At 37.0% G+C, this 13,177-nt stretch overlaps 2 protein-coding genes across 3 annotated transcripts in view; both read right to left on the bottom strand.

The window, feature by feature from the left end:
• The window catches only part of EXOC6B (exocyst complex component 6B), a 710,495-nt gene that overhangs the window by 240,288 nt on the left and 457,030 nt on the right, over positions 1-13,177 (bottom strand). The gene's annotated exons all lie outside the window — the stretch shown is intronic.
• On the bottom strand, positions 11,879-12,901 carry LOC111550482 (insulin-induced gene 2 protein). Of its 2 annotated transcripts, XM_026456447.2 has the most exons (2): positions 12,300-12,511; positions 11,973-12,199 (listed from the first exon to the last, which is right to left on the bottom strand). In XM_026456447.2, exons 1-2 carry the CDS (start codon positions 12,509-12,511, stop codon positions 12,118-12,120), a joined length of 294 nt encoding a protein of 97 aa, XP_026312232.1. In that variant the 3' UTR covers positions 11,973-12,117. The 2 variants fall into 2 exon arrangements, with proteins under 2 accessions (XP_023079703.1, XP_026312232.1); XM_023223935.3 differs by having other exon boundaries at positions 11,879-12,901.

Below are 13,177 nucleotides of genomic sequence, written 5' to 3' on the forward strand. Positions count from 1 at the left end.
TATACACCACGGAATACTACATAGCCATAAAGAAAGAATGAGATCATGTTCTTTGCAGCAACATGGAAGGCACTGGAGACCTTTATACTTAGCAAACTAAAGCAGGAACAGAAAACCAAATGCCTCAGGTTCTCACTTATAAGCAGGAGCTAAATAAAGAGAACACATGGTCACAAAGAGGGGAATAACAGATGCTAGGGCCTGCTTGAGGGTGGAAGATGAGATAAGTGAGAGATCAGAAAAAATACCTATCAGGCACTATGCTTACTACCTGGGTGATGAGATAATCTACACCAAACCCTCATGATATGAGTATACCTATATAACAAACCTGCCCGTACACTCCTAAACCTAAAAGTTAAAAGAAAACCAACAAAAAATGAAAACAAACAAAAAAAGGTGTGAGACTCTATAGCTTTTCAACAGTGAGAGTGGGAATAGAGTGAATGAATGAAGCAAGACTAAAGCAGATGCCCAGAGACAGCATAGCAGATCAGAAATCAGAGAAAAGGTTAAGAAACTGCCATCTTTTGGGAAATACTACACACCAGATGTGTTACACTTAGGCACTTGATATATTTATGTAATCCTCACAATTACTCCCCCAAAATTGGTATTATTCTTTTCTTGTACATAAATAAACTAAGACTCAATGAACTTAAGAAATTTAGACAAACTCATACAATTATTAGGTACTTCTACCCAATTCTTTTTTTTTTTTTTTTTTTTTGACGGAGTCTTGCTCTGTCGCCCAGGCTGGAGTGCAGTGGCACGATCTGGGCTCCACTGCAAGCTCTGCCTCCTGGATTCACGCCATTCTCCTGCCTCAGCCTCCGGAGCAGCTGGAACTACAGGCACCCGCCACCATGCCCGGCTAATTTTTTTTGTATTTTTAGTAGAGACGGGATTTGACGTCTTAGCCAGGATGGTCTCGATCTCCTGACCTCGTGATCCACCCACCTCAGCCTCCCAAAGTGCTGGGATTACAGGTGTGAGTCACCGCAGTCTACCCAATTCTTAATCTGTGTCGTTCCACAGATATATCTAGGTAATACATCACCTAAAATGAAGTTATATATTATAACGTGTCAGTGTATTACACTGACACAGTTGGGCTAAACAGTTCCAGAAAATAACAGGGGGAAAAGGTGGTGGTAGTTCAGGAGCCAATTCTTCAAATGCAGAGTATCTGCTGGGTCATGCTTTTTAACTTGTGGCCTAACATCCTTATCTAGAGCAAGATAGACACTTAAAGGACCTACTAAGCTGAACACTGAGATGATAAGAAAATCAAAGAGTTAAAAGCCCAATAAAGTCAGAGGCTGAGAAAACAGCATTTGAAAGTCTTGTTTTAGTGGCCAATAGAGACTGACAAGGAGAACCAAAGGTGACTGGGTAAAATGAAAATAGGATTGTTGGCCAGGCACGGTGGCTCAAGCCTGTAATCCCAGCACTTTAGGAGGCCGAGATGGGCGGATCACGAGGTCAGGAGATCGAGACCATCCTGGCTAACACGGTGAAACCCCGTCTCTAAAAAATACAAAAAACTAGCCGGGCGAGGTGGCAGGCGCCTGTAGTCCCAGCTACACGGGAGGCTGAGGCAGGAGAATGGCATGAACCCAGGAGGCGGAGCTTGCAGTAAGCCGAGATCCGGACACTGCACTCCAGCCTGGGCGACAGAGCGAGACTGTCTCAAAAAAAAAAAAAAAGGATTTTTCAGGGTCAGAAAGTACCAAGTTTGAATTTTTGTCTTTATCATTTGCTAGCTGTGTAATTTTGGTAAGCTATTTTATGCTTCTGACTCGATACTCAGCTCAACATATTAAATCACATTAACTTTAACATTAACATGAAATACAGACTTGGTTTTCAAGACTGTATCAGTATATATCAATTTGCTGTGTGCAATGGTTCACGCCTGTAATCTCAACACTTTGGGAGGTCGAGGCACGTGGATCACATGAGGCCAGGAGTTCAAGACTAGCCTGGTCAACATGGTGAAAGCTTGTCTCTACTAAAAATACAAAAATTAGCTGGATGTGGTGGCATGCACCTGTAGTCCCAGCTACTTGGGAGACTGAGGCATGAGAATCACTTGAACCTGGGAGGTGGAGGTTGCAGTGAGCTGAGATTGCACCACTGCACTCCAGCATGGGTGATAAAGCAAGATGCTATCTCAAAACAAACAAACAAACAAACAAACTATATATATATAAAATATTGTTTATATATATATATATATATAAAACATGTATATGTTTAGCTCTCTATTGATAGATACAGATCAAAGATGGAAGAGCTCAAATATCTATCAATAGCTAAACACATACATGTTATGTCACTCTGACATACTAGATTATTTAATTGCCCTCCAACCATTTTCCAAACTACTTTTTCTCAAGCTAATTCTTTATTTCTAAACAAAACTATAATTGCAGAAATGTATGGCTTCATTGTTAAATATTTTTCTTTTTCTTTTTTCTTTTTTTTTTTTTTTGAGACAGACTCTTACTCTGTTGCCCAGGCTGGAGTGCAGTGGTGCGATCTCAGCTCACTGCAACCTCCGCTTCCTGGGTTCAAGCAATTCTCTGCCTCAGCCTCCCAAGTAGCTGGGATTACAGGTGCCTGCCACCACACCCGGCTAATTTTTTTGTATTTTTAGTAGAGACGAGGTTTCACCATCTTGGCAGGCTAGTCTTGAACTCCTAATCTCGTGATCCACCTGCCTTGGACTCCCAAAGTGCTGGGATTACAGCCATGAGCAACAGTGCCTGGCCTGTTAAATATTTTTCTAGTCCTAGAAAATTTGGAGCTTTGCTAATTCACAGTCCATCTCCACTCTCTCTCATTTCTGCTATCCATTAAAATGCTGTTCATAGGCTTTCTAAGAAAGAATAAACACAGACTCAAGCAATAACAAACAATTACAAAGCAATAAAAATTGGTGGTTTCACCCTTTTCATTAAGTATTCTTAATATGATGCTGACTCATATTAAGAAACTTACAGCCAAAATCTATAGGACAATGTATGAATTTGGAACATAAGAAAACCTAATGTGACAAAATTTCCTATAAAACTATCATCAATTGTCCTTTAAAATTGTACCTCTAGGAACAATTTCAAGTCAGTCATAACTATGTATAGGCTATTATACCTTATAAAACTATGTAAATACCAGGGCAAAGAGACTGCACAATAATAAAGACAGAATGTCAGACAAGAGGAAAAATGAGCTATCACATCATATTTTGAACATATGAAAAAATCTGTGATTCGGGGAGGTTTGGGACACAAGGTCTTGCAACTAATTCTATAGGCAAAATCATGCTGCCTTTCAATGCATTTGTAGTATTTATGCACTCCAAGACAGTCAATAAATATCAACTACAAGAAATGAAAGTCAACTACGAAAGCATTTAAGTAGTTTATACTATTTCTCAATCTAGTTACAATAACTTTTAGTAAGATTTGAGAAGGGCAGAGGAGTAAACCTGTAAGAAAATTCATGTTAATTCAAAAGTCCAGATATTATCATAGCGATAACCAAAACTAGGCCTAAGTTAAGACTCATAAAAATTCTCTTTTTATTTTTACCACGTAACTCTTTGGTAGCCAAATCAACTCATTTCCTTAAAAATATGCCCCAGATTCATATTCTGTAATTAAAATCACCCTCTTTAATTCCTACTCTTTCCCTATTTACTGTCTTGCATGTTCAACTTATACCATAACACTTTGTATTGGAAGATACATGCACTGTTATTTCACAAATGTACATTAACTTAAAAGGTACATAGTTTGCTCTTGAGACAAATGAAAATGGAAACAACATACCAGAACTTATGGGAGGCATAAAAAAGCAGTGTTAAAAGGAACGTTTATAGTAATAAATGCCTACATCAAAAAAGATGGAAGATCTCAAATAAACAACCTAATATTATACCTCAAATGAACTAGAAAAACTAAGAATAAACTAAGCCCAAAGTGAGTACAAAGAAGGAAATAATAAAGATCAGAGCAGAAATAAATAACATAAAACTAGAAAAACAATAGAAAAGATCAACAAAATTAAGAGTTGGCTTTTTGAAAAGGAAAACAAAATCAACAAACTTTTTAACTATACTAAGAAAAAGAGAGATGACTCAAATAAATAAAACAAATTAAAAGGAGGCATTAAAGTTAAGTATACAGAAATACAAATGATCATAACAGACTACTATGAACAAATACACACCAACAAATTGGATATCCTAAAAGAAATAGATAAATTCCTAGACATACAAACTACCAAGATTGAATCATGAAGAAATAAAAAATCTAAAGAGACAAATAATGACTAAAGAGCAATTGAATCATTGATCAAAACCTTCTACAAAAGAAAAGGCCAGAACCTGATGGCTTCACTGGTGAATTCCACTAAACATCTAAGTAAAAACTATTACCAATCCTTCTCAAACTCTTCCAAAAAAAAACCGAAGAGGAAGGAAAACCTCCAAACTAATTTTATGAGCCCATCATGATCCTGATACGTAAACCAGATAAAGATAATACCAAAAAAGGAAAATTATAGGTCAATTATAACTAATAAACATAGATGTAAAAATCCTCAGCAAAATACTAATAAACTGAATTAAATAGCACATTAGAAGGAACATTTACCACAATCAAGTGGGATTTATCTCTGGGATGAATGAATGGTTCAACATATGCAAATCAGTAAGTGGGACACATCACATTAACACAATGAAGGACAAAAACTACATGATCATCTCAATAGATGCAGAAAAGGCATTTGAAAAAACTCAACATCCTTTCATGATAAAAAAAGCTCTCAACAAATTAGGTATAGAAGGAATGTAACTTAATACCTTAAAAGCCATATATGACAGTCCTATAGCTAATATCATACACAAAAGAGAAAAGCTGAAATCATTTTTTTTTAAGATTAGGAACAAGACAGGGGTGTGTACTCTCATCATTTCTAATCAACACCGTTCTGGAAGTGCTAGCCAGGGTAGTTAGTCAAGAGAAAGAAATTAAAAGCATCCAAATTGAAAATGAAGTTAAATTGTTCACCGACTGTTTGAAAAATAAATATGATCTTGAGAGGTGAAGCCGGCTGGACTTCTGGGCAGGTGGGGACTTGGAGAACTTTTCTGTCTAGCTAACGGATTGTAAACACACCAATCAGCACTCTGTGTCTAGCTAAAGGTTTGTAAATGCACCGATCAGCACTCTGTAAAACCGCACCAATCAGTGCTCTATGTCTAGCTAAAGGTTTGTAAACACACCAATCAGCCCTCTGTAAAAACGCACCAATCAGCGCTCTGTGTCTAGCTAAAGGTTTGTAAACGGACCAATCAGCACTCTGTAAAATGGACCAATCAGCAGGACGTGGGTGGGGCCAAATAAGGGAATAAAAGCTGGCCACCTGCGCTAGCAGTGGCAACCGGCTCAGGTCCCCTTCCACACTGTGGAAGCTTTGTTCTTTCGCTCTTCACAATAAATCTTGCTGCTGCTTACTCTCTGGGTCTGCACTACCTTTGTGAGCTGTAACACTCACTGAGAAGGTCTGCAGCTTCACTCCTGAAGTCAGTGAGACCACAAAACCACTGGGAGGAACAAACAACTCTGGACACACCACCTTTAAGAGCTGTAACACTCACTGCGAAGGTCTGTGGCTTCACTCCTGAAGTCAGCAAGACCATGAACCCACCAGAAGGAAGAAACTCCGACACATCTGAACATCTAAAGGAACAAACTCTAGACACACCATCTTTAAGAACCGTAACACTCACTGCGAGGGTCTGCGGCTTCATTCTTGAAGTCAGTGAGACAAGGAACCCACTGAAAGGAACCAATTCCGGACACAATCATATATATAGAGAACTCTAAAAATTCCACCAAAAACTGTTAGAACTAATAAATTCAGTAAAGTTGCAGGATACAAAATAAACATGCAAAAATCAGTTGTGTTTCTATATGCTAACAACAAACTATCTGAAAAAGGAATCAAGCAAAAAATCCCACTTACGACAACTATTTAAAAAACTATTTTAAAAATTTAGCTAAAGAGATGAAATATTTGTATAATTAAAAGTATAAAACAATACTAAAAGAAATTTAAGAAGACACAAATAAATGTATCATGTTCATGAATTGAAGGAATTAATATTGTTAAAATGTCCATTCTACCCAAAGTGATCTACAAACTCAATGCAACCCTTATCACAATACCAATGACTTTTTTCAAATAAATAGAATAAATAATGCTAAAATTCATATGGAACCACAAAAGACCCCAAAAGCCAAAGCAATCTTTTACAGAAATAATGAAGATGGAGTTGTCACACTACCTGATTTCAAAATCCAATACAAATCTAATCAAGACAGTATGGCACTGGTGCAAAAATAGATACACAGACCAATGGAACAGAACCAGAGCACCATAATAAATCCATACATTTATGGTCAAAAAATTTTTGATAAAGATACCAACAACACACAATGGGGAAAAGACTCTTCAATAAATGGTGCTGAGGAAACTAGATATCCACATGCATAAGAATGAAATTAGTCCCTCATCTCACATTGTAAACAAAAAATAATTCAAAATAGATTAAAGACTTAAACATAAGACCTGAAACTATGAAACTACTAGAAAAATATAGAGAAAAAGCTCCATGACTTTGATCTGTACAATGACTTTTTTTTGTATATGACCACAAAAGTACAGGCAACAAAAACAAAAACAGACACATATGATTACATCCAACTAAAAAGCTTCAGGACAGCAAAGGAAATAATCAAAAGTGTGAAGAGAACCTACAGAATGGGAGAATATACTTGCAAACCACACATCTGATAAGGTGTTAACATCCAAAATACATAAGGAACTCAAACTCAATGACAACAAAACAAATAAACTGATTAAAAAATGGGCAAAGGATCTGAATAGACATTTCTCAAGAGAAGACACATGAATAGCCAAGACGTATATGAAAACATGTGCAACATCACTAGTCATCAGAAAAATGCAAATTAAAACCACAATGAGATACCACCTCTCATTTGTTACAATGAATATTATCAATAAGACAAAAGGTAACAAGTGTTGGTGAGAATGTGGAGAAGAGTGAACCTTTGTAAACTGTTGGTGGAAATGTAAATTAGTATAGCTATTATTGAAAACAGTATGGAAGTTCCTCACAAAATTTAAAATAGTATTACTATGTGATCCAGCAATCCTACTACTGAATATATACCCAAAGGATATGAAATGAACATGTCAAAAAGATACCTGCACTCCCATGGTCATTGGAACATTATTCACAATAGCCAAGATATGGAAATTACCTATTGTCCATCAATGGATGAATGTAAAAAGAAAATCTGCTGTGTATATACATACACACACACACACATACAGTGGAATACCATTCAGTCTTTTTTATTTTTTTAGACAGAGTCTTACCCTGTCACCCAGGCTGGAGTGCAGTGGCACGATCTCGGCTAACTGCGATCTCTTCATCCTGGGTTCAAGCAATTCTCCTGCCTCAGCCTCCTCAGTAGCTGGGACTACAGGCGTGCAAAACTACACCCAGTTAATTTTTGTATTTTTAGTAGAGATGGGGTTTCACCATGTTAGCCAGACTGCTCTTGAATTCCTGACCTCAAGTGATCCGCTCACCTCAGCTTCCCAAAGTGTTGGGATTACAGGTGTAAGCCACTGCACCTGGTATCATTCAGTCTTATATTGTATACTTGAAAATTCATAAGAGTAGTTTTAAGTGTTCTGCATTAAAAAAGGATAAGTATGTGAGGTAATGCACATATTAAATACCTTGGTTTAGCTATTCCATAATACATACATTTATACAACATCACACTGTACATCAAAAATATACACAATTTTTATTAGTTGATATGGTTTTAATCTGTGTCCCCACTAAATATCATGTTGAACTGTAAAAAATTGAGAAAAAAATTTTTATCTTTCCTACATATTTTTCATTTCCGGTATTCTTTGCTCCTCTGTGTAGATGCAAGCTTCCATTTTATATTAATTCTGAAAAACTTAATTTGATATTTCCTGAAATTCACGTCATCTGTCAATAAATTCCCTCAGCTTTTGATTGTCCAAAAAAGTCATTATTACACCATAATTTTTTGCTGACTATAAGATTCCTCGGTGATGGTTCTTTTTCATTCTTTCAACATTTTAATCGTGTCATTTCATTATCTTCTGGTTCGCAGTTTCTGACAAAAAAGAAGTATATAGTCATTTCATCACTTTTTCTCTTTACGTACTGTGTATTTTTTCCCTAGTTGCTTCTAAGATTTTCTTTTCATCAGTTTTTCAGCAAGTTTTTTTTTTTATCAACTTTCAAAAATTTTTAGTCACTATTTCTTCAAATACTTTACCTATTCTTCCTTCCTTTCCTCTTTTTCCAAGAAGGCAGTTAGACATACTGTCTGTCCCACAAGAATCTGAGGTTCAGGAAAAATTATTCCTCCATTGAATTGCTTGAACCCAGCAGGCAGAGGCTGCAGTCAGCCGAGATCACACCACTGTACTCCAGCCTGGGTGACAGAGCGAGACTCCATCTCAACAACAAAAAAGGATTCTTCCTCCATTAATTCTCCTTCTGTACTTCAGTTTGCATGATTTCCATTGCTGTGTCTTTTAAGTTCTCCAAACTTATTTTCTATAGTTGCTAATTTCTATTAATACAATTCAGTGTAATTTCCATTTTAGATATTACATTTTTGTTATTAGAAGTTCCATTTGATTCCTTTTTGTATAACTTCTATTACTCTCATTGTATTTACTTTAAATATTGAATATATTGAGCATGTGTGTATAAGAATATAAGCATTTTTAAAGCATTTACCTTCTAATTCTGTCACTTCTGTCATATTTGGATGTTTATATGGACTGATTTTCTTCTGTGTTATGGATCACATTTTCTTGCCTCTTGGCATATCTTGTAAATTTTTGTTGAATACTGGATATTGTGAATGCTGTTGTTGAATATCAGTATTTTGTTAAATTTCCTTAAGGAGTGCTGGGCTTTGTTATGGTAAACAATTAAGTTACTTCTAGATCAGTGTGAAATTTTAAAGCTTACTGGTATGCACTTTTATGCAGAGATCAGAATTATCTTTTATCTAGAGGCCCAATACTATACTATTAGGTCCAGGACTAATGCTACTTTAGACCCATGACTAGCCTCTCATTGCTGTCTCTGCTGTATGCTTCAGTTCAGTGGTGCCTTTCCCTTCTTACAGGTTGTAATTTGAACATTCCCCCCACCTCTTTGTTTGAGTTCTGGCAATTGTGCTTAGCTTCTGTACCCTCACAATTTGATGGTTTGTTTGTTTGTTTGTTTGTCTGACTTCATGGACTTTTCGCCCTATACATTAATAACTTAGTATTCAGCCAAAGCCTCAAAATAATCTCAATGCAAGGTTATTCTTCCCAAAACTTTTTTCATTTCCAAACTGCTGCCTAGCAAATTTCAGTTTTTTCGTCCCCAAACTCCAGTCATTGTCTTCTTACCAGTACTGTTATGCTCTGCCTGGGTTCACCCTTTCTTGCACTGCAATTTTACAAAGTATTTCTAGGAGACTGCTGGGTTTACACTTCATTTGTTGGTCTTCTCTCATGGATCACTGTCCTGCACTTCCTGCTGTATGGTATTTAAAAACAGTTGTTTCATTTATTTTGTATGATATTCTAGATGTTTATGGTTAAGATCAAGTCTGGTACTAGCTATTATACCATGGCCAGTAGTGGCCACCTCAACATTTTTCAAAATATATTTTCACTGAGTACTGAAGTGTGCATTGGCAGTTTTGTTCTCTTTTGGAATTTTATACACTTCATTCTATTGTCCTCTGGACTTCATCATTTTTATACAAAGTCAGTCATAATTCTTACAGTTTTTCCCATGAATGTGTCCTTGTTCTCTGGCTGTTTGTAAGACTTTTTTCTTTAATATTGGCAATCTGACCATTATTCAGATACAGAAAATTCTCAAGCATTCTCAAGTACAAAATTCTTTAAGTACTGCTTTGTATCATTCTCTTTCTCTCTTCTCCTTCTGGGACTCCAAGTACAAGCATTTAAAACCTTTCAACTGTGTTCCACCTATCTTATATGCTTCATTCCATTCTTAAAATTAAAAATAAAATTTTTAGGGCTGGGCATAGTGGTGCACACCTGTAATCCCAGCTACTTGGAAAGCTAAGGTGGAGGATCCTGTGAGCCCAGGAGTTCAAGTCCAGCCTGAGCAACATAGTGAGACTCACATCTCTTTTAATACTCTGTGTGTTTCAGTTTGGGTGTTTTCTACAGACCTGTATTTGAGTTCACTAATCTTGAATTCTGCTTCGTTGAGTCTGTTTTTAAACCCATTCACTACATTTTTAAAAATTCATGTAATGAGCTCTTATCACAGATTTTATATTTTGCTATTCTAGAATACATATTTCATTCCTTTTTTAAAATCTTGATTTATAATTTAATGGCTGTGCAGGTTCTGGTTCCTCATTTCTGCTGCTCATGGGCCTGCTGCTCTGGGGTCAGGGTTTTCTATTCAAAGGCATGGATACGCAAGAGCTTTTCAGTTGGGCATGCATTCATCAGCTGGTATCCCTGAAGCAGTGGCTTACCCTTGGACTTGGCCAACATACCGGGACTAAGAAGCTGTATGTGCAACAGCTGAGCTTTTTGTCTTCTACCTCCATGTCTCTGGGTTCTGTTGCAGCTTCCCCTGGAGGTCTTCAGTGCTAGGTTCCATAATGGCAGTCCAGCTGGGGCAGCTGCCCAGTGAGGATTGAACCACATCTCAGACCCTAGCCACACTCCACATGTCATTCTTAATCTCAATTCAAATAAGTCATCTTTTGATACATTTTGTCTATTATTTACCCTGTTTTAACATGTTAGTCATAGCTATTTTGAAGTCTTTGCTAACGTCAATATCTGGATCAGCTCATGATCTGCTTCTATTGACTATTAAAACCTTTGATTTTAGGTCAGTTTTCTCCACTTACTAGCACCTTAGAAAATTTTGTTTTGTGTGGCATACATTGCAGATAAAGTGGTACAGAGACTAGATTATCTGATCAGCCTCAGCAGAGTTTCAAGTTTTGCTCTAGCAGAGAGTCAAATTATGTTTTTTTGGTTTTCTTTTTTTTTTTCTTCTTTTTTTTTTGTAGACAAAGTCTCACCCTGTCACCAGGCTGGAGTGCAGTGGCATGATCTCAGCTCACTGCAGCCTCTACCTCCCAGGTTCAAGCAATTCTCCTGCCTCAGCCTCCTGAGTAGCTGGGACTACAAGCACACACCACCATGCCTGGCTAATTTTTGTATTTTTTTAGTAGAGACAGGGTTTCACCATATTGGCCAGGCTGGTCTTGAACTCCTGACCTCGTGATCCACCTGCCTTGGCCTCCCAGAGTGCTGGGATTACAGGTGTGAGTGACCACATCTGGCCGAAGATTTTTTTTGGGGGGTTTCTTCCCCATGTTTTCTCTTCTCTTTGGTATTCTGCTTATCTAAATCCTATACTTACAGACATCCAAAACATTCATCCCTTCTTTCACTTAGCAATAATGTAATTTTATATTTTCTCCAGGTTTTTATGTTTGTTTATGATTAGAGGATAAAACTGATACTATGGTATCACAATTAGAACCCAAAATGAATCTTTTTTTTTTTTTTTTTTTTTTTGGCTTTCTCCTTATTTTATTTCACTAAGTTTACAAATTGTTCAAAGCATTCTTACACTCTGCATGACAGGAACAATATTTTGGCACATTAACATTGTGAAACAATGTGTGGCATGTTTAAAAAATTAATTTAAAAATTTCATCTATTAATCAACACTTTTTAATGTAGTACATATATATCTTACAGTTATTTAAGTCAAATACATAAATATTTGCAACTGATTTACAGATGAAGCAATCACAGATTGCAGTAATACGTGTGTGTACATGTGTATATTTATCCATATATACACACACGCCAATCAAGGGAAAAACTGCATCCTGGCAATTTTACAATCTGAAGTTTTGTTGGTATATCTACCACTTCACATCCTTTTCATCTTGTTTTTTTGTACAAAAGATATTTTTTGCCTTCTTCATTCCTGATGAGATTTTTCTGCGATAACTTTACATTCATACATTGCCAGTTGTCGACCAATGTTTCCCATTGTTATGCCTCCAGCAAAAAATATACATGGTAACCAAGAACGAACATAGAGGAAATCTGGAGATGTATATTGATAAACACCATTATATACTAGCAATTGAGTGACCAGGGTTGCCAAGAAGGCGATTCCTACTCCAAGGCCAAAACCACTTCTAGATCTATCAAAAGTCCACCACAGTCCAATGGATAGTGCAGCCAGTGTGAGAGACAAGTGTATGTTGTTATCAAAATCCACTTTAGCACTGGCATGATTTATACCAACAAAGACTGCTACACACCGCATTACACTGGACCACTCTCTTTTAAATTTATGTGGTTCTCCTAGATGTCTGTCAATGCAGGGGTATAATAACCCAATCACAGCTGAAGCCGTGCCACACCATGGGGGTACCCACCATGCAGAAGAAAAGATGCTTGCAATCACATCAGGTGGAAAGAGCGTCACATTTCTCTGAATCTGAAGTAAGTTTAACACTAATGCAAGAAATACTCCAATAAAAAATAGCACTACTCCTCGAATCATCAAGTTCACACTCTGGCTAGTGACAGATGAGATATATGGGCCACATTTTTTGGGCCCAGGTGACTCTGTCTCTCCTTCCGCCATGGTTTCATAGGTTCAGTAAGCCGTTAAAAAAAAAAAAAAAAAAAAAAAAAAAAGGAAAGGCTTCCCAGCTGAAAAGCTCAACTGTCTGTGAATCAAAGACTGACGCTTCAACAGTACCACCACATCTTGTCCTAAAGTAGGACCTACCAGAAATCCTGGTCCTGCAGACCATTCCTTGCTGTGGAATCCAGGCATATGAGCATGCCATGCATGCTGGTTGCTTTTAGCAAGGTTCAGTAGCTGCAGAACTGTCCTTTATCATCATCATCATCATCATCTGGTTGCTTCTGGCAAGGTTCAATAGCTACAGAACTCTCCATCATCATCATCACCTGGTTGCTT

Source organism: Piliocolobus tephrosceles, chromosome 15 (assembly GCF_002776525.5).
Source record: "Piliocolobus tephrosceles isolate RC106 chromosome 15, ASM277652v3, whole genome shotgun sequence".
Classification (NCBI taxonomy): domain Eukaryota; kingdom Metazoa; phylum Chordata; class Mammalia; order Primates; family Cercopithecidae; genus Piliocolobus; species Piliocolobus tephrosceles.